This window comes from Micropterus salmoides, unplaced genomic scaffold (assembly GCF_014851395.1).
Source record: "Micropterus salmoides isolate LMB-PRFRI ecotype aquatic unplaced genomic scaffold, ASM1485139v1 Ms_hic_scaffold_16, whole genome shotgun sequence".
Lineage (NCBI taxonomy): Eukaryota > Metazoa > Chordata > Actinopteri > Centrarchiformes > Centrarchidae > Micropterus > Micropterus salmoides.
This window is the reverse complement of record NW_024040707.1, coordinates 18,309,481-18,332,152: the sequence shown is the minus strand read 5'-3', so window position 1 is coordinate 18,332,152 and position 22,672 is coordinate 18,309,481. Positions and strand designations below refer to the sequence as shown.

General features: G+C 40.8%; 1 protein-coding gene across 1 annotated transcript; it reads left to right on the top strand.

Annotated features, from left to right (window-relative positions):
* Positions 1–4,001: 4,001 nt before the first annotated feature.
* Positions 4,002–22,505, top strand: esyt1a (extended synaptotagmin-like protein 1a). The gene is made up of 31 exons (XM_038723377.1): positions 4,002–4,580; positions 5,688–5,729; positions 9,462–9,596; positions 9,834–9,907; positions 10,159–10,231; positions 10,321–10,410; positions 10,526–10,581; positions 12,040–12,160; positions 12,390–12,566; positions 13,075–13,157; positions 13,332–13,380; positions 13,678–13,767; positions 14,489–14,584; positions 14,675–14,746; positions 14,822–14,908; positions 15,166–15,315; positions 16,687–16,869; positions 16,966–17,142; positions 17,221–17,303; positions 17,499–17,547; positions 17,644–17,733; positions 18,940–19,035; positions 19,274–19,345; positions 19,440–19,526; positions 19,649–19,795; positions 20,371–20,501; positions 20,648–20,743; positions 20,853–20,984; positions 21,073–21,178; positions 21,256–21,305; positions 21,423–22,505. Exons 1-31 carry the CDS (start codon positions 4,254–4,256, stop codon positions 21,448–21,450), a joined length of 3,249 nt encoding a protein of 1,082 aa, XP_038579305.1. The 5' UTR covers positions 4,002–4,253; the 3' UTR covers positions 21,451–22,505.
* Positions 22,506–22,672: the final 167 nt, after the last annotated feature.

The following is a 22,672-nucleotide window of genomic DNA, read 5'->3' as shown; positions in this document are numbered from 1 at the left end:
TGTTAGCATTCTGTAAAACGCGTGCGTTGTCATGGTGTATGTATAACGTTATTTCAGTTTAGTATATTTTTGTCTTCAGAAATGCAACTATCAATTTTAAAGTAATTTTAACGTTGTCTTTATCTTACGCAGTGGCGAAAGAAGCGCATGCGCAGGTAAGAATACAACGTTGAATGTGTTTTACAGTCGTACAGTGAAGTTGTTCAAGGATTTTCGGCTGATTGGCTCTTGTAATTATCACTTTATAGGCTGAAGCGCAAAAGGAGAAAGATGAGGCAGAGGTCCAAGTAAACTGTCCTCCCCGCCATGGCTGTTGCAGCACATGTTGTCAGCACCCAAACCGGTGAGCTCAGCTGGAGACCCAAGACCCCCTCCCATCTGAAGTCCGAGGCCCGCGGCGGCAGATTGATGCTGGAGAGCGGGTTTCAAGACCTGCTGGATGACAGGCTTTCCCTCTGGGACATTCTGGACTCTTTGTTAACTCCTCAACTTTTGTCATTTGTTTTTGTTTATACTCTGATTAAAGGTTTTGGTTTAAAAAAAAAAAATGCAGCTCTTGTGGGGTTTTTTTTTTTTTTTTACTAGCTGTTTACAGTCATTGCTGTACTATTTTTATTTTATAGTATGGTTGTATAATGAGAAACTTGTAGTTGTATTTGTGCTCACAAAAAGCAAATGTTATATACAGAAATCAAACTATTTAACACTGTTCAGTGCTGAGCAATTTAGGAGTAGATCCCTATGTCTTGCCAGATGGCAGCAGGCTGGAGTAGGTATCCTTTGGGCCCTGTACAGGCACCTTACCTCACACATCGCTCATGCTCGGCTGTATATCAACAGTACCAATGACCTAAGTGGGTTTTAATCACTCACTGCAGAGCCCTCCTGTCCAGGTAGGTTGTCCCCAGAAAATATGCCTTCTAATGTAAAATGACCCATTCTGAGCATTTCAGTGTTGTAGATCAAAGTGACTCTAACTTGAATTACTAGTTAATTGACAACAGTGCATCATTTTATTTGATCATGTGGGGTGAACAGTAAGTTTCCAATGACTAACAATAGTGGAGTAGAAGTATGAGATTCAGGTTTAATTACTGAAAGTTTGGAACATTTTGAACCTGAATGGCTTGACACATCTGTAATGGGATGTTCTGGGCAAACTTCAAAAAAACAAACATTTTGGATTAAGTCCACATCCCATGACTTCGGTGGGGGGTGTGAGTGATGTAACCTCTACACAGAGCTCACTTTAGACAAACAACTCACTAATATATCTTGTTTTTACCCTTTAAAGCACTCTAATAATTCATCCTGTCCTTAGCAAAGGTGATTATGATTAATAGTGTGTTCCAGGAAGATTGCTGTAGAGGAGTGTCCCCTATTCTCTTTCACAACATTCTCTCATGCATTTGTGGTTACAACCCAACCTTAATCTGTAAGGAAATTTCTGGCAGTATCACTCTATATTTAATACATTCCACCTTATTGAACCACAAGAAATACTATTCTTTTTCCTATTCAAGACAGAAGTAGCAGTTATGGCACAATAAAAACATAGTGTAAACTACTTCACAATATATTGTTTGAACAGGGGACAAAAATCACTTCTAAAACTGAGTTCTAATGGGAGGACCAGCTTTCAATAAAACTGATCTGTCATAGCAAAGTCCTGTCATGTATCACTGACCTTAACTAACTGGAGGATTTGGGCTAGGTCAACTAGCTGGTGTAAATTAAAGGCACCAGAAAAACATGCTCACTCTGTCCTGATCAGTGACAGGAGGATGTAGTTTTAAAAAGGTTGGAGAACATTTTATTAGTGTAGATCCGGCAGGGTGGAGAGGTTGGTGACTCGTGTAGACTCGGTGTAACTGACTACAACCCCAAGTCTTAGGCTTTTCAACGCCCAACATTCTTGCACTTGCACCTCAATGGTAACTGAGAAAAATCATAATAAACTCAGTTCAAATAGCCTCTACTGAGTTGCTAAAATGTCCAACAGATGGCGTAGTGTGCGCTCTTCAAAATACAGAAACTGGTGTTACAGTAAGATACACACATTTCCCTCACTAAACAGCCTGTCATGAACAATTCACAAGTCCCACTTACTTGACTCAATATATTGAGCAAACATCGAATGTTTAGACCATAGTAATTAGGAAAGTGAATATTTAAACATAATACATAGACATTTATAGATCATTCAGTTAACAACTTTTTGTGTCAGGGTTCAAGTGTCAGTTTGATCTTAGACCTGTTTAATATTACTTGGGCGGCATCATTTCAACATCACAAGACTCATCATCCTGTGACTGCTACTTCTGCTTCTTAGCACTGGAGAACCAAACAGCTTATTTCATTAGTCACTTTCCATCACTGAGATGCAATGATATGGTTGTTCATTGAAATATGTGTGTTCTTTATTGTTGACAACCTTGCTAAACATGTAAACAAGAGTGGGTTACAGTTGCATCATGCAGACCAGCATCAGAGCATATTATCAAACAAATGTCATAGTTTGCTGACAGTAAACTGGTCTGTGAGTTGATTGATTACTTTTAAATTGACAGACAGCACATGAAAAAATTCCATCTCACTTGCAAAAAATACTGCTACTCATTTTCTTTCTTGCAAGGAAATATCCATATTTTGTGGACACAGTCAGTTGTAAGTCAGAGAAACAACAGATTGTAATACCAGTTTAGAATCTAAGTAGGCCTATATATCAATAAAACGTGTGACAAGCCACTTTATATACTAGCACATAACTGTTGTGACTTAGGTTATTTAGTGCAAGTGCAATTTTGGTATCAGGTCATAGGATGTTCCAACATTCAATAGCTGTACAACACCTGCTAAATCTTTATTTGTAAATGAGCGCATTATTCCTATAATTAAGTAAACCAAAAGAAACACTGAAATTAGAATCTTGAGATTCAGGATAACTTGTTCCTGACAACAAAATTAAGAGATATATAATGCCAAGTAATTCCAAGATATACAAAAACCATATAGAAAATACCAGCCTATACATGTAAAAAAAATATAAAAGTGCCAAATGTACAATGACACTTTTAACAAGAAAGACAGCTACTTAGTAGAAAGAAGGGAATGTCATTGGTGTAAAAAGGTCTACATGTCCAAATGTAGGCTATGGTAGGTTCTGCATTGAGTTGTGAGAGAATGGTTCCAGTATGGTAGGCTATAATATGTCTCAAATAATAAAAAATAAGAATATAGTGGTGCTTTAGGCCGTTTCCTGTAACCTGGTTATTGTTGCTTGACTGACTTCAGTAGGCCTATTCGTTTATATAGCGGTTCATCAAGCTGTTCAGCCTCTCAGCAAATACAGCTAACTCCCTGTTCCCAAGCAACCAGGAGGGCGTTTAAAGCCTGTTATTGTTGCCAAGCATGAAGCTAATGAGAAACATGTTATAAACCCACAGGACAGAACGCGCCAGAATGAGGCCGAGCTCAGTCTAAAGTGCTCAGTTTACCTGCATTTTGCTGGTGCGTATACACTGCGTTAGCCTGTGACATTTGGTGCATCCTGCTGGTGTCACGATCCTGCATATTCTATAGCATATTCTCTGTCGTAGAAAGTGAACACCACGGCAGCTGATAAATACAACTTGATAAAGCTGCAGTCAACACACACCTTTTTGTCAATTAACCTATTTGTGCTGCCATGCTCAGTTTTACGAGCTACTGCAGTGGAGATGCGCGCTTGCGCATGCAGCAGGATTTAATCCGGTTATGAAAAAAAAGATAACGGGTTGAGCAGCCTGTGCACTGTGACAGTATTTTCTAGTTTCCACGGTGATGATAATATTATTCTGAATAAAAAGTGTCCTTGTGTCTTTGGGTAAAATGAACATTCGGTCACTGTGCATAGGTCGCAATAGCCTACGCTCCGCCCGCCAGTGTGACGCTTCAAGTTAATTCCAGGGTTTACGTTTCTACTGGATTTCATGTGAAGGAGGGCTTGAAGCAGAGCCCGCCCTGGTCTCTGCTTGCCCTGCTCTGTGAGAGAAGCTTCACACGTAAATGAAACACGGAATAACCCATTCTAGTGCCCTGCGGAACTGAGGGGGTACCATGATCTAACCGACAGAAGCCCGCAGTTTATCGGTGCGTTCTCGATGGTTTCTGTAATAAAACGGTGGTAAGTCTTCACTGGCGCTTGCCACTCAGTCGTAGAAGCAGAGAAGCTGAAAGCCAGATAGAGCCAGTGAAGTCAAACGGATCTTGCGATGCCAACCACGGATGCAGAGCCAGGCATGAGCAGAGGCACGGCTGCTGAAGCCCCGGCCTTACAGAGCCAGCCCCCCGGTGAACGCGCAGTGAGTGTGCTGTGGTCATTCGGAAAGTGCCTGGGCGCTCTTCTACCCGTGTACTTGGCCGGATATTATGGCTTCAGCATCAGCGTAGTCCTCTTCGGTCTGATGATCTACATGGGCTGGAAACACAGTCGACTGGAGAAAATGATGAGGCTCAAATCTGCAATGTACCTCCTGGAGAACGAGAGGGAATTCACCACTGAAAAGGTTTTCAGGACCAAAAGGGATTTGCCTCCCTGGGTAAGGACTGGCTCACCACCTGCCACGGCCATTATCTGCAGTTTGTATCACCTGTCACATCTGCAACATCTGTCAGGCTGAACTTGTGCTGCATCTCAGCTACTTTGCATCACCATGATACTTAGCCTACATGCATATTACTCATGTCGCTTGTCATTTCTTTAGAAGCTCTAGACTTCTTAAAGTGAACACATTTGCGCATGAAAGATGGGGAAGCTATTGCTTCCTGGCAACCCTCAGACAAATATGAGTGCATGCATGTTGTTTTTCACAGTATTTTCCTCTGGTCCCTGGCCAGCCCATGTTCAGACATGCAGTGCCTGGGGTTTATGTATGAACTGCTGCCCCACTGAGGAGTGTGATTTAACACATCGTATGAGGTCTTTTTAGCGGAAAGGTGGAAAGAACGACACTGATATTGAAGAGGTGATGCTGACAAAAATAATTTATCTAGCATTAGGAGAGATTCTGTGTGTGTGTTTCCTCTTCCCTTTCTGCCACAGTAGAGCTGCCGTTGACCTTATCTGGCTCCGTAAACTCTGATGACTCATAAACATTCTTCAGAGCAGAGAAAAGGCAGTGACCAGGACCACCATATCTGGATAGAGCCCGCAAGAGATTAAACTGTGTGTGTGTGTGTGTGTGTGTGTGTGTGTGTGTGTGTGTGTGTGTGTGTGTGTGTTTAGGGCAGATAGGCCTGATCTTAGGTTCTCGAGTCTTTGTGGTTAGGAAGAAAGGCTGATGTGCATGTGGTTAATGATTTCCTGAATATGTAGAAATTATCAAACTAGTCTCAGTTGTTAGGCTTGTGCTCCTTGCTCTCTAACGTAAACTAGAATATGATACAATATATATCATAAAGGTGGAAAGGTGGGGAAATTGTTTAATCAAGTTGAAATATTACCTTGTAATTAAACTCAGAATTTCTGAAAATGTCTTGTTTGAAATAAAAGGACCCTGTTAGAACTTTACTTTTAAGTATCCACTAGTAAAATATTACTAAAAGATTTATCTTAAATATTTAACTTTTCTGCTCAGAGCTGCAGGTCATTTTACACTAACGTGTAATATTTTAGCTCATGCCTGACCAGTGTTACTTTTCCACAGGTCAACTTTCCAGATGTGGAAAAAGTGGAGTGGCTGAACAAGGTATGTTGCTTTCCTATCAGACTTTGCACATGTGCAGCTGTGTATTTCTGCATCAGGAGCTCAAACATTTTTGAGAATCATCTCACAATGCAGCACCTTGTATGATGTTGGACAGCTCCGCTTCATTTGTCTAAACTCTTAGCAAAGCAAAGGAAACAACAACGATTTCAAGTTAAGGTGTTCATGTTTCACTTGAGCAACTCCAACATCAGCCCCAGTGCCTCGCCTTTAACATGAAGATATAGAACACTTGTGTGGACTTTAAGTGACCTGGCTCCCCGATGCAGCCTCTCCATCAGAGCAGATTATCTACTGGTGTAATTAAGAGGCAGGGAGAGTGGCCCAGATCATATCGCAGGAACTCTTTGTCTCTGTCAGTACAGTAACCTTGCATCAGCATAGGGCAAGTGTGGATATGAATACTAATAATGCAAAACTCCCTTCTGGAGCGAAAAATGTAATGAACTCAGTGACAGAAACCCAGACTGTAGGTTGGCAATTTGCTGACCTCATCTTTCACCAGCCCACGTCTCTCCTTCAGACTTCTTGACATGTGATCCTGCTGCTCGCACTCAACTAAACAAACATCCATCAGCCCTGAAATGTTCTCACCTTTCACTATGTCTGACAACTTGTCTAACTGCAAAGACAAGGAGCTGGTAATGTCTGTGAGTAACGCATATGAAAAAGCCTGTGAGGAGTTGTAGAATGCATCATTCCTAATTAAATGTCTACATAATTCTATCATAAATAACGTGTAGGATACTCTCCTGTAGCAGTAGCCTGTTAGCATCAGTCTCATGAAGAGTTTGGAGGTCAGAAGATCAGTGGACTTGGCGCCTCACTCTCACACCTCACGCTGAAATGCTGAAAGTAACACCAGTGTTGAGGGTGTGTGGTGTGATAACACTGTTACACTGATTCAATCATCACATAGAATCAATGCAAATTAATATATCAAATTAAAGCTGCAAGCAGCGTTGAGCGGGCCCTCAAACTTGCGTCCGGGTGTGAGCCGGCCGCGTTGCATATTCTGGAGCTCTGCCGGTGCGGCTGTGAATTTGCTACGCGGTTCCGACGCTGCACGAAGGTGTTATATGTCACTTCCTGTGTCCCCTATGTGGCGCTACATAGCACTTGGCGCTATGAATATAAATCGGTATTGGCATGTAGATGTGTTCGGGGCGGGAGACTTATCAAGCACGTAAATATTTGTGCAGATGTGCGGCGGGGGCTGCTGTTGCCAGCAGGTGGCGCTATGACTGTGGGTGAATGTCGGCATGTACATGTGTTCAGGGCGGGACTCTCATCCTACATGTACAGTTTGGTGCAGATGTGAGCATGTACACTGAAGTTATAATAACTTCCTGTTTCATGGCGAATCATCGACGCCACGGACACGCCCATTGACGAAAACTCACAGATAGCACAACTGTTCATCATCAATGCCTTTAGAAGGCACAGCAGAAATTTGAAGTCGATCGGACTAAACACCTAGGAGGAGTTTGTTAAAGTACGGAGTGTGTAAATCATCCAAAAATAAAATAAAAAAAATAAAACGTAAAATTCAAAATGGCCGACTTCCTGTTGAGTTTAGGATATGGGTTCTTGAGGCTTTTTTGTGCGTCTGGACATGATACATGTCCCCAGAATTTCGTGCATGTAGGTTGAACGTGGACGAGGGGCTAATTTTCTCCAATTCTCTAGGTGGCGCTAGCGAGTCATTTTGCCATGCCCATGCGCGAAACCCATAAAAAAAAAAAAGTTTTTCACCACTTCTGACATGTGTGCAAAGTTTGGTGAGTTTTCGAGTATGTTTAGGCCCCCAAAATTGAGCTTACTTTGCAGAAAAAAGAAAAAAAAAAATTTTTTTCACGGTCGTGCTCGGGCCCTAATAATAATCTTTACAATTTCAATAGGGACCTCGCACGGTTCGTGCTCGGGCCCTAATAATAATCTTTACAATTTCAATAGGGACCTCGCACGGTTCGTGCTCAGGCCCTAATAAAATGCGTTGCTTTAGTGGTTTGGATTTCAGGGTAACACTTTATTTTATGGAGCCACAATTTCTGAAAATTGCCTTTACAATTTCATAGGAAGTTTCCTGGAAAGAGTTACCTTTCCAGCCCCCGCCGCACGTTTTACCTACATGTATGAAATTTCTGTGGGCACATGTATCATGTCCAGACGCACCAAAAAGCCTCTTGGAGCGATGCCCTAAACCCAACAGGAGCCAGCCATTTTGGATTTAATGCTAATTTTTGGCGATTTACACACTCCTCCTAGGGATTTAGTCCAATCAACTTCAAATTTCTGCTGTGCCTTCTAAAGGCATTGACGATGAAAAGTTGTGCTATCTGTGAGTTTTCGTCGATGGGCGTGTCCGTGGCGTGGCGTCAAAGATCAACTCAGGACACAGGAAGTTGTTGTAACTTCAATGTACATGCTCACATCTGCACATACATTGCTTGATAACTGTCTTGCCCCGAACACATCTACACGCCAATATTAATTTATATTCATAGTGCCAAGTGCTATGTAGCGCCACAAAGGGGACACAGGAAGTGACGTATAACACCTTCATGCAGCGTCTGAAGCGCGTAGCAAATTCACAGCCGCACTGGCAGAGCTCCAGAATATGCAACGTGGCCACCTCACACACCGACGTGCTACACGTGCGAGGGCCCGCCCAACGCTGCTTGCAGCTTTAATGTTGAATTATGCTTGTAGACACATTTTACATTATTCACTGTGCACTGACTACAATACTCTCTAGGTTACACTAACAGTTATTATGAATTAATATTTAAGTGGATGTGTATCAATTGTACACAGTCCCTATAATATGGAGTGGCAGGGTCGCCGGTTCGAGTCTAGCTTGGACCAGAGGTGTGTGGACTGGTAGCTGGAGAGGTGCCACTTCACTGAAGGTGGCCTTGAGCAAGCCCCTGAACCCTTAACTGCTCAGAGTGCTGCACTGAGTGGCAGCCCCCTCGCTCTGATCCATGTGTCTGTGCATGTGTGTGGATGTGTGGACATTGGATGTGTAACAATTGTACACAGTCCCTATAATTTGGGATGGCAGTAGCTCAGTCCATAAGGATTAGCTGGTAGTTGGAGAGGTGCCAGTTCACCTCCTTGAGCAAACCCCTGAATGTGTATAATATACTGACATTAACAACAGAGTGAAAAAACATTGAATTTCCCCTTGTCTAAGTCTGTTGTCTTCTTCTATGTCTTCTTCTTCTTCTATAATCAGCGCCAAATAAAGGGCTTGCAATTATTTTTTCTTTTAAAATTTAAATTCAGTTGCAAGATGTTCATTTTGCAACTGGATGGCAATTGATTATTTATTTCATAACCACTCTGCTGAATTATTATTTAGATTTCTGCCTCTATCAGGTGTGTTTTTTTATTGCTAAACAGTCTCTGAAAAGCCTTTTAACTACAAGGCAAACAGTCTGTGGTCATGGCAATGTGTGTACCTGTGTTGATGGTTCTTTCTTATTTGCTGTAATGTTCTGGTAAATACGTTCACAAGAAGTGCTTCGCTATGACTAAGCATCTACACAAATGCTAATTCATTGTTACTCACAGAATTATACTACCATGGATGTAAACATGAACCACATTTGATGACTTGTATTTATTCAACACTTTACACAATTGTGTCATTGCCACGTTCAAATCTGCCTAGAAAAATAATTAATGACCATATGTTCTGTCATGTAGATCTTGCAGCAGGCTTGGCCCTTTATAGGCCAGTATCTGGAGAAGCTGCTGGTGGAAACCATTGCTCCTGCCATCCGTACCGCCAACATTCATCTGCAGACTCTCAGCTTCACCAAGGTCAACATAGGAGACAAGGTATCTTAATGGCCTGTCGTAAAAAGGAGCAATTTATTCTGTAAATGTTCCACGACCGAGAAAATACAGTGGGACCCGGAGTATTAATGTGGGTAATATGTATGTGGTAATGCAGGGCTGGTATTACAAGCATAAAGATGGATGATTTCATCACAGCGAATGATAATCTTCATGTGTGTCTTTGCTAATGTGGTTAGCCTTATTTGCTTTGTGTAACAGCTGCTGTTGTGTTCACAGGCTGTGAAGGTAGTTGGTGTAAAGGCTCACACAGAACACGATAAAAAACAAGTTATGTTGGATTTGTACCTGAGGTAATGCATCACAACTTATTTTGTTTCATTATTTCATACTGTTACTAGTATGAAGTGCGGTACTAGTACTACTGAAATATTCCTGTGTTACTATAAAGTGTCTTGCACTAGAGCATGGTTTGTTCTTATCTCAGAGAAGATCATTGTTTACTTTACACAAAAAAGGGAAACGACTCTATCATAAGTCGTATCAGCTGATTCCCTTGGTTAAACATGCATCTCTAGACTTGTCACTGCTCTTCTACTTGCAGCTATGCCGGGGATGTCGAGATTAATGTGGAAATCAAAAAGTACTTTTGCAAAGCCGGAGTGAAAGGAGTACAGGTATAAGATGAAATATTAAGATATTCTTATATTAGTCATTGATAAGCGGCCTGAAAACATCCTTTCAATATTACATTTTATGTTTGTAGCTCCATGGGAAGCTGCGTGTGATCCTCGAGCCTCTGATCGGAGACATGCCACTGGTTGGAGCCATCACAATGTTCTTCATCCGCAGGCCTGTGAGTGTAGCGCCAGTGAAGCGCATCTGATTACTTTCTGGTTTTGCACTGCATCACTATCTGAGGTGTAAATGTATGTATTCATATGCATTTTATACTTGCATCTGTGTCATAGAAACTGGACATCAACTGGACTGGGCTGACCAACCTGTTAGACATCCCTGGGTTGAAGTAAGTCTATGTGGTAGAGCTCTGTGTAGATCTCTGTTAGGGTGTGGCCACATTGATCCGTCTGGTGTTTGTTTTTAGTTGTTTTTCAATGAGGAGTGCCTGTTTGTGGAGTAGGGCAGATGAAGTGTTGGCATGCAGAAACGTTTTGGGGGGCTGCACTTTTGGAATTGATGGATGCATTTAAGATAATTTATTATTTATTTAGCCACTAGGATCTTTTCTGTTCAGTGACGGATCTGTGTGCTCACATCCTTAACGGGTAGGTGTGGCAATATCCTATATTTTTGTTTGTTGTCCACAAATCCTTTTGCAAAGACTAAAACCAACAATGAACTGATCCTAATAACAAGTTGCCAAAGCCTGATATATCTTATTCCTATGTACCACAGAGCTCCATTGTTATCCAAAAACGATTGATAAAGTCACGCTGTTCCACTGGGTGACATGTTCCTTCATTACGATGAACATGGGCACTGTGGTTTATTTTGAGTCAATCCCCCTCCCACACACACACACACACACACACGCACACACACACACACACACACACACACACACACACACACACACACACACACACACACACACACAGTCCTGCTGCCTTAAATATTCAGTAAAGCACCAACTGTGTGTTAATCTGCATCCAAAAATAGTCTCCACTACTTACTCCTGTTTGAGTAACCTATATTAAAAACTGTTTTAGGAAATTAACTTTCCTTTTTTAATAATAAAAGTATAAACTTGTGATCCCTTTTATTAAAAATGTACGTCTGTAGTCGAACTAAATGGTGTTGGGGCTGAGAGTACCACAGAGAGGGGAGAGTACTGACAGACAGAAAAATAAATTGTTGGTTTTGTTCTTTTCACAGCGTTTGTTGATAATAAGAAAAATATTGAACAATGCCAGCCTTATCCTGTAACTTGTTAAACTCTATGCCATACTTGTGTGTTATTCAGTATGTACTGTATATTATGACATTGCATTTATATCAAGGTAGTTTTAGGGCCCATTGTCTAAGGTCAGACTGCAGACAATATAGAATCAACGATACAATTATAAATAGAACATGTATTCCGTGTAATGGTATTGTGGCTGATTCTACACTGTGTGTGTTATGGTCTTATTCAGTATACTTCTGTGCAAATACAATTAAAGCATTGTCAGAGGTGTAACGTTTGTTGCTGACACATGAGTTCTCCCTGGCAATACTTTCAATGACAGCTTGTCATTATTTTTTAATTGTATTCCTCTTTTAGATGACATTAGCCAACATGATTTCACAGAAAACCTGTCCTCATCTTTAGCCAATGGGTGCTTCCTGTTGGTTCTGCTGCTGAGAACCTGAATATCATGTTGTTTATGCATGTTCATATGACCAGCAGTAGTGTATAGCCTCTGTCTGTCTGTGAGTTCCTCCCATTGTGTGTCCCCAACATCATCCTGGCATTCATTTGCAGTGCCATGTCGGACACTATGATAATGGATGCAATAGCCTCCCACCTGGTGCTCCCCAACCGTCTCACTGTTCCCCTGGTGGCCGACCTGCACGTTGCTCAGCTCCGCTCCCCTCTCCCAAGGGTAACTGTCTCAATTATGAATGGCCTGGAGAAATATGAACCCACACAGACTGAAGCAGATCTGTCTCAGCATGTACATTCTAAACAAACACATAGCCTAAAAAGTCATATGGCAAATTCACATTCGAATCTAAACAATGGAACCATGTTTTGTAACAAAGCTTGTTGACAAACATTTTGCTTTTCTTTGTGTATGCATGTAATTTGCTGCATGTGTATGCACATGCTAGGGAGTTGTGCGTATCCACCTGCTGGAGGCTGAAGACCTGACTGCCAAGGATACAGTCATCAAAGGCTTAATCGATGGGAAGTCCGACCCGTATGCCGTTCTGCGTGTAGGAACCCAGATCTTCACCTCTCATCACGTGGACAGCAACCTGAACCCACAGTGGAGAGAGATGTATGAGGTGCGAGGGGCTGGGAGGGGAGAAAATATAGCAGTAACTGAGCTGTAAGAAGCACAAGATATACACTATGGTTTTGTCTTGATATTCAAATGCTGCTCTCCCCACCAGTTTGTGCACTAAAAGTTGTAGCTTGGTGTTGGTGTCCTGGCTTTATACGGAATGCATAGGGAAGTATTTGGTAGTAAATATGTCATTGGCTCAGAAATAAACAGTTTTGTGGAGATTTTATCTACTTATATGGTAGCAGGAAGCCCCTGTTTCTGAGATAAGCAGCACTTGCAAAATTTGCTTGCTTGCTTAATGGTTAATGAAATTTGAGCCAAACAGTGAATAGATATTAAATTATTTACTTAATTATCTACCAATAGTGAAATGTTCTTACCATTGTGATTCTGTTTGCATGTCCTTGTGTTATTGTGTCGTGGGTGCTTGTATCTTTATTTGTATATTTGTTGTGTGTATTGCGTATTGGTCCATTTATATGTGTGTGTGTGTGTGTGTGTGTCAGGTGATTGTCCATGAAGTACCTGGTCAGGAGTTGGAAGTGGAAGTGTTTGACAAAGACCCAGACCAGGATGACTTCCTGGGGAGGTAGCTTATACATTCTCATTCATTTACTCTGTCTCTACGTGCTTCTCATGTCATTTCCATCTCTGCCATTGCCATGTTGGGCCATGATTCTGTTGAAATTTGAACTCCTTAGTCTCTTTGATTCATGGCTTCATTGATTCCCTGTCTATCTCTCTGTATCTGTCTCTCTTTCAGGGTCAAAGTGGATCTTGATATTGTAAAGAAAGCAAGGATTGTGGATGATGTAAGTAGGAGTGTTTGTATTTTTTGGACAAGATTCAGTATTTTATATACTACATTTATACATTATTTCTCACTCAGATCATATAATAAACAGCGAGCACAAGAATGCAGTTGTTATTTTGCCTCACTCTGGAAAAGATCTGAGTAAGGTTGCAGCAATCCTGTAAGCATGTGACTTTGCCGACCCATGTGCCTCCTCGTGATCTGCTCTGATCTTTTTCTATCCTGCCATCAAGTCAAAGAAATCAGCCAGATGAAAAGAATGTCTGCTTTATGAGCCCTCTGCTTTTGTAAACAGTGGTTCAATTTGAAGGACGTCCCATCCGGCAGCGTTCACCTCCGGCTGGAGTGGCTCTCTCTGCTGTCCTCTGCTGACAGACTGAGTGAGGTGAGTCTAATGGTAATGTTTGCCCAGTCAGCAGCAGGGCTTTGGGTAGTGACGTGGACAGACATGGTACACTGTTAAGTATCATATAATTATTTTTATATTTTGTTATATATTTCTTTATTTATGGCATTTGACAGTTTGTAAATGACCAACTTTTACCCAAATTTACAAAAAGCTGTAATTTGACTTTAACTAGTTTATTTAACCAGAAAAGATTCAATATCTCTTTTTCATGAGTGTCTTTGACGGGATAGGCGGCAATAACGAGTAATGGAACATAAAACAGACACAAAACATAAAATATGTTGCAGGTCAGACATGTTATGTAAAATCATTAATAAAGAATAACATAAAAATTACGTTCTAGAAATAATCTATTGGGTTCAGTCTGCTTGGGTTGGGTTAAGATGGCTCGATGTACTCCAGGTTTTATGATGGTTGGTGTAGTTGGTTTTAGCAAGTGTTTTTACATATTTCTGTCATATGACTTATGGATTTTATCATGCTTTATTTATTTTATGCCTGGGTGTTGTCACCTGATTGCATGTTTTGTTTTTGTTGCTTTGAGAGGAATCTAAAAACATCAGTCAAAATAAATAAGACCAAAACTGTCAAACAGTGAATCAATAACACATTGATTATATAAACAGTATAATTGTTGGTGGCCACTGGTTGGGCTTTTACTGTACTTATATCATTGTGTTCGTTGTTCTTCTACCAGGTGATCCAAAACAACAAGAACTTGACCAGTAAGACAGCTGATCCCCCATCTTCCGCCATCCTAGCCATCTACCTTGATCAAGCTCACGAACTGCCTGTAAGATTATCATTATTTAAAGAACTCTATCATCAGGCATGTATTACATTTTCATCTGTTACCTACATCGATGGATTTCATATGTTGTAGATGAGAAAAGGCAATAAGGACCCCAGCCCAATGGCACAGATTTCCATTCAGGATACAACTAAAGAGAGCAAGGTAAGGATAAAACTTTGTCTTTGTACATTGAACCAGACTCTGAGCGTAGTTAACGTTTTCCCCTCTCTTCCGAAGACTTGCTATGGAACCAACAGCCCTGTGTGGGAGGATGCCTTTACCTTCTTTATTCAGGATCCCCGCAAACAAGACATCGACATTCAAGTAAGTTATTATCAGTAATGACTGAACACACCAAGTAAGATAGCTGCAAAGATTGTACATACTATTACACCCAAGGTGTCGAGATAATTTGTTAACTTAACACCTTCCTGATTTTCCTTCTGATTTTAATTGTTTCCTCTCATTCTGTAAAATGCACTCTCCTAATTTTAACCTGTTTATTTTCCCTTCATGATGTTTGCCTTTCCTGCTGCTTTTATCCTAACTCCACATCTTCTGTTCCTTTGTTTTTCAATCAGGTGAAAGATGATGACCGTGCTCTGACCCTGGGCAGCCTGACCATCCCTCTGAGCCGTCTTCTCGTGGCCCCTGAACTCACAATGGACCAGTGGTTCCACCTGGAGAATTCTGGTTCTGCCAGCCGCATCTTCGTCAAAATTGTGCTTAGGGTTGGTATTTCACACATATTGACATAGACAAAAGTGTCGGGTAGTGTAGTAAATATGTAAAATGTGGATTCAAGCCCTGGACAACAATCAACCCAGCTAAAAGTGTCTGTGTGAAAGACAGTGAAATCTGACCAGCTTCCATAGGACCGCTTTGGCCTCGAGAGGCTCTCATGAGGCACATGCATAGGTACCACACACACACACCCACCCACCTGGGACTGAAAATGAGGTGGAATATGACAACTGGAATGGTTCTGGTTAATGTTATGTATTTAATTAACCAAGAGAGAGCGCTTGCACAAGGAAATGCAACAGAAAAAGGGCTATACAGGTGCTGACAAACAACCATTTACAATCCATCTTCCAGTATCTTCAACCAAGTCCAGTTGCCCTTGACTTTAACCTTCGTTGGATAACTATAACCTGGATGACTGAGAATCATCATAGACAACCATTTACAAGTAAAACAAAAGGTGTTCTTATCCAAAGACTTTTAAGTTAGCTCTTGGCTCAAAATATACTAAGGAACAAAAAGAGGTCAGCACCCATAAGCTTCCAAAAGACAAATAAAGAAAACAAACCAACAGTTATTCTGCAAACTCAGAGATCTCAAATTAAGGAGTGTCCAACATTTGGCACACTACAACAAACAAGGTGAATTACAAAGGGCCAAAAGCACTGACTGAAGTCACTCTGACAGGCAACACTACAAAATACAAACTCTCTAAATACTCTCTACTAAACACAATGAAATGCAACCAACAGCAAGGCAAACTGATCACTGGTTCACAGCCGCCCTAAACTGCAGACACACAAACTATTTAAGGTGCAGCTGGGGTTGATTGGAGACTTCTGATTGACAGGTTCAGTCAGATCATAGCAACACCAATCACCGACCCCAGTGAGCAGCAACCAGGAAGTAGGCGGTCTCATCTCCAGAGGGACCAATCCTCGCCGATTCACGGATTCACACTGGATTAGCATAAACAGCTAATGGGAACAACAAAACTAATACACTCTAAAGGGCAGCCAGCGGTGGCCGTAACAGTCATAAAGTAGCATGTGCACCCACAAATTTGCAGCACTAGATTATGACCTTCACTACATGGATTCCAATTCCTTAACTCCTTAACGTTACGTGCCTGAAATTAACCCTAACCCAATAAATGAAACCTAAAGTACATCATCCACGTTTCTTCTCTCTGCCTCATCTTTCTGTCCTAGTGAGGACAAATACTCCTCATAAATTCTGAGACAGAAAAATAGGGACACAGAAACCTGCATTTTATCTGTCTGTTGGTAAGAAGCATGAACAAGTGTTCTTCTTCTGCTTGACAGTTGCTCACCGTTACTTGTTTTTTTTCCACCTAGGTTTTGTGGCTAAGCTATGATGCCACCCCTACAACTCCGTCTCCTCGGCCTTCAGACTCTGGGCCCGGGATGGGTCAGGGGGGAATCGCATCAGAGCTGAACCCTATGGGCCCCGGTGGATTAGGTAAACCTCAACCAACACGACCACAGCACACCACGCCCGACCCAGAGTTTGCAACAGAGGTAAAAACTATTACTTGGAGTCTAAAAGCAGCACCACACCATGCCTCTCACACATAAAAACTATATTAGCTTTCCTTGTCCTTTTTCTGCCCACAGGGAGTGCTGCGTATCCATCTAGTGGAGGCCCAAAACCTGATAGCGAAGGATAACTTCATGGGGGGCATGGTGAAGGGGAAGAGCGACCCCTACGTCAAGATCCGTGTTGCTGGTATCACTTACCGTAGCCACACCATTAAAGAGAACCTCAATCCCATCTGGAATGAACTCTACGAGGTATTACCTTTGTTTAATGCTCCCTCATCTGATGAAATTATTTGGTTTCAAACCATATTTTCCCCCCTCATGATTTAGGTGATTTTGACTGAGCTTCCAGGTCAGGAGATCCAGTTTGAGTTGTTCGACAAGGACCTCGATCAGGATGATTTCCTTGGAAGGTGCGCCCTGACAAATAACAAATACAAATAAAACTTTTGCTGTATATCTGGCTACATGGCTCTTAGAACTTAAGGAAAATTGTTACGTTTCTTAATTCACAACAACGTGCTGGCATAGTGAAGGCAGCATTGGCTGTGGCAAAAATATATAAATGAAAAGGGGGAGAAAGTATTGATTGAGTCCTGTTTTTGCAGGTTCAAGCTTAGCCTACGAGACATCATCAGCGCACAATTCATCGATACGGTGTGTGACACATAGTTGAAATAATTTGAACAGATAATTTAACAAACAATATTAACATTTATATTTAAATCATACACTCTTGGACTCTTGTTACAGTGGTACACTCTAAATGATGTGAAGTCAGGTCGAGTTCACCTGGTGCTGGAGTGGCTGCCCAGAGTCACTGACCTACCCAGACTGGAGCAGGTAAGATATTTACCTATTTATTTTTTAATCTCTTTTTATTTGGATATACCAAGCTGACATACAAATAATGTAGCAATTGTAACAATACTTCTTGCCTGTCCATGCCTTTTATAAACATTTGCAAAAAAATAATAAAAAATTAAGTAATAATAAATAACACAAAAGTAAATAAGTACAAAAAAATTAATGACTTATAATAAAGACGCAGGTATTAAATTTAAAGTGCATAATAAAAGAGCAAAGCTAGGTAGAACCACAACCTTGGATGTGTAACTTACCTTTATGATACTAAATTCTCTTTTTTTTAAATGAAGTTACTCACATTAGAAAGTTACTCACATTACAAATATAGACTTGCAGGATTTATATACAAGAACCAACTCCCCCATAGTTTTACAAACCTAACTTAAACCTGCAGTCGTAAGGAGAAAGTTGTTCTTTCGTAATAAAAATATCATAAATTATATCAATCCAATCATCAGTGGAAGGTATTTCTTTCTAATAATGCAGTTTCTGCATACAGCACTTAACAATCAAATCTTAACAAGTGCAACTGCAAAGCAAAAAAAATCCACAGCAACGGTTCAGTGCAATTTGTATTATATGATATTTGAATTTGTACCAAATCAAGTATAGTGTTTAATTTTTTTAGTATGAAATTCTGTGTTTCCTTGATGAGCCTCATCTGATTGACACTTTACTTGTAGATTTGTTTCTGGCTGTGACACAATAAGATACACATTTGATTTGTCTAACGCAGTCTGCTGAAGCCTAACTTCAGCTGAACTTTAGAAAGCATTCTTTGCACAGAATGGATACTGGGGATTTTGTCCCCCATCATTTACAGTGGAGTTGTGCTAGGAAGGCACTGCTTCACAGCCAGTATGTACAGGAGGAATGAAACAGCAACATGAAAAACTTGTACTGTTTTGTAATCTTGCACTGTGAGAGCCTGGTACCTTATTTTCTAGCATTGTTGTTTGGTTGCTGTGGCAGATACAAACAGTTTTTAATAAGCACGAAAGTGAAATTATCTTTGCAGATGCTTTGTGTAGATTAATTTTTTTGTGTTTATATCTTCATTGATAGTGTTGCGAAGGAAATTTCAACCACAACTTTCTTTTTGCACACTAAGCCTTAATAAAACTCTCACTCTCTACCTCTTATTATAAATATACATAAACAATATCTTCCCAATTCCCACAGATCCTGCAGTACCAATCCCAGCAGTCGTACCAGAACAAGGTTGTGCCATCAGCGGCTGCACTATTTGTGTATGTCGAGCGTGCCCATGGACTGTCGGTGAGATGAAACCTATGAGTCCTTGCGGTTCTATGAGTTGTTAATTGTGATGTGTTTTTCCTCACAGTACAATAGTTGCTTTTTACTCGTAGTGTATTGCATTAAACACTGTAGTGTCCCAAATAGCTTCATGTTCATTTATACATTAAGTCAGGGGTGGTGTGTTGTGTGTTTTAAATTTAGTAGATGCTGTTGACAAAATTTTTGTATTTAAAATATTCTTTCTGTGTAATTTCAGCTGAAGAAGAGTGGAAAGGAGCCAAAAGTTGGGGCTGAAGTTATCCTCAAAAGCGTTTCAAACAAAACCAAGGTAGGACGACGACTTCGACTTAGATGACCTTCCGAATGCAACACAAAAAAGAACTGCTGTTTGAAAAGACATTCAATTCTCCTGTTTTCCCAAGGTTTGTGAACGTTCCACATCCCCTCGATGGGATGAAGCCTTTCACTTTTTGGTTCGCGACCCCAGAGATGAAACACTCACAGTGAAGGTCAGAGTCCTTAACGGCATCTGTATTTCCACTTTTTGTCTGAACCATGTAGCCTTAAAGCAGATGAAATGAAATCATACCATTTATTACATATCTATGTGTTTGTGTATGTTTGTATCTAGCTCTCTCACAGCTGGGGCCAGGCCCTTGGGTCCCTGACACTTCCTCTCAGAGAGGTGTTGCTTGAGCCGGGCTTAGTGCTGGACCGCTGGCTCAATCTGGATGGAGCATTGCCAGAAAGCCAGATACTACTGAGGGTCACCCTCAAGGTACTAACACTCTATCTTTTATGGCTCATTTTCTTCACATTACCAACATGTTGCAGTATGTGCCCATGTAAGTAATGCCCTGATTTGTTATTACTTCTGTACTGTATCACCTTTTTGCAGCTTAAAGGTATTTCCCTGAATAGAGCCAATATTGCAATGAACTGAATACTGTACTTAACAGCATGCTGTAACAAAATCTGCTCACAAATAAACAGCTGTGCAGCACTTCTTCCTGACTATCATGTGACATAGACAAAAAAGATAAGAGATTTCTTGCACAGTGCCTCTGAATTTATCACTCACTTTAGTAAAGTGAGTTTTGCTAAGTAGATAAGGTTGAAGCAATAGTTATAGTAGTCTCTCATATCGGTAGTTTAGCTTAGCACAAAGACTGGTGACCTCGTTGTGACGATGGTGACAGTGAAGACCACTGGAGGTTACTAACTTTAACTTAATATTTACTGTTCACACATGAGAGTGGTATCAATCTTATAATCTCATAATCAGACATCAAATAAAAGATTATTATGCGGCAGCAATGTCATGCTTAGCTTATATCTCCGTATGTCTTGTAGATCTTGGACACTCAGCTGGCTGTGTGCCGTAGGGCTCCAGGGGAGGTAGGTAATGACGCCGGCGTGGAAGAGGTCGTTCCCAGATGGGTTCCTTCCCATCTGGACCTCAGACACCGAAGTGGATTCGCCATGTGAGTCACACATGCTAGCATTAATGCCCCATTGTGTAGTCATCAGAGTTTCCTTTGTGGACTGTTTTCCAGTTTAATTCATCCTGGTTTGTGTCTGTTTTGCCTTAAGTATTTAAATAATCACATTTCCTACACTGTTTCTTTAGAGCTGGTGATAACGGAAACGCAACAGGCCAGGTGAAGCTTACCATCGGCTACTCCACAGAGGAGTGCAGGCTTTTCATCACAGTTCACTCCTGCAGGTCTCTATATGACAAATGTTACCTCTTTATCAGGACATGTTTGACCTGGACCACTCTGTATCATGTTCATAATGCATGTTGTGAATGTGATCACTGTATATACCCACAGATCCCTGGCAGCCTGCTCCAAGGACGGTGCGGACCCGTATGTTTCCTTCATCCTGCTGCCTGACAAGAAGGCTACCACCAAGAGGAGAACTACCACGAAGAAGAGAGACCTCAACCCAGAATTCAACGAGAGGTTAGATAAACAAACGAGACACTTATAATAGCAGAGGAAAAGTGGAGACATCAATTTACTTTCCCCTTCTTTCTCTCTCTTTCCGTAGGTTTGACTTTGATTTCTCTCTTGAGGAGTCCATACAGAGAAGACTGGATCTGTCTGTGAAGAACAGCGTCTCTTTCATGAGCAGAGAGAGGGAGCTTATCGGCAAGGTACACATCATCAGTCCCGTTAGTTATTTCTTTGGTATTGACGTGGTGATTATGACTCTTCTCCTTGTTGTCCTCAGTTGCAGCTGGACCTGGACCAAATTGACCTCAAGACTGGTGTCACACAATGGTAATAATCTTATCAGCTACTGAACAAAATTAGGAATTTGTATCAACAAATTCATGTTCAAATGTTACTTTCTTCATGATTTTTAAACAACAAATGATATCCCTTCTGTTTTTCCAGGTATGATTTGGTAGCCGAGACCAACTAGAAGAATCAATGGCTGGTCTTAAGTAATATATCATTAAGTGTCGCTTCCGTGGTCTGTGATTTGTGTGTTTGTGTATTCAGCTTAAATTAAATTTCCACCATCACTGAAGAAAGAAACGATGACATATCTGCTCATCAACAACACAGTCCATCAGTATTTATGAGAAGAAACTTTACATGTAGCTTGTCATCCGTAAAGCGTTAACTGTGGTGAATCCATGCTGTCTTGGACAAATTCTTCAGTAGAATATTTTGGCTGAATAGATATTTGATAATAATGCAACTATGTTGCGCAACCTACCAAGTTTATATATTCAAAAATATGTCAAAGTCCTCTTTGAATTTAATTATAAAAGGGCTTATGATGTGGTTGATATTCTAAGGTATGACAATGTTTCATGGATTTACAGCATCCAACACAATTAAAAGAGATTCCTTTACAATTTATTTTTTACAATCTTCAAATAATTCCCAAATATTACTTTGTTTATATACGTTTATATTATTGCCTTAAGTATTACAAAACTGTGCACAATTTGTCTGTGTTTATGAATTATGTTCCAAATGAAGTTTTATATGTTTTAACCAGAGCTCTCTTGAAGTTGCTTTTATAAATCAAAAGTATTACAAACCTAGACCCTCACGTTTACCACTGAAAACAGAGGTATTATACTGTAAGCAGAGTCTAAATCACTGTGCTTTTATGAAGAGAAAACTTTGTAGATACTGAAAACACATTGCTGGTGTTCTTGCACCCATGCTTCTTTGTGTTAGTATATGTTTGTAGCGCTAAATGCAGCAGGCTGACTCTGTCAGCTGTGTTTATTCTTAGTTTTTCAAGCAAAACAGTTATGACCTTACAAGAAGCAAAGCAAGCAAATAGTGTACACCAGCAGTGTACCTCACCACAAAGGCGCGGACACTGATTTGGGGTAATGGAAAGAAAATTGGTGTCGGAACTGAAGAAGAAAACTGCTGAGCTTTGACATTATTTGAAACATATCATCATGTATCTGCTGAAGTTGTTGATTAAAGTTTGCACTCTCATGAATCAAACCAGTTTTGTGACTTTTCTTGTGTGTAATAGTTGTAAAACATAATTGTGACATATTTCTTACATATTTGGAGGTTTTGGTGGAATGCCATACTCATATTTTCCCACCAGGTGACGATCAAGCGCTGACAACCCCTCACTTTTCCATCCAGCTGGGCTCGCTGCCTAC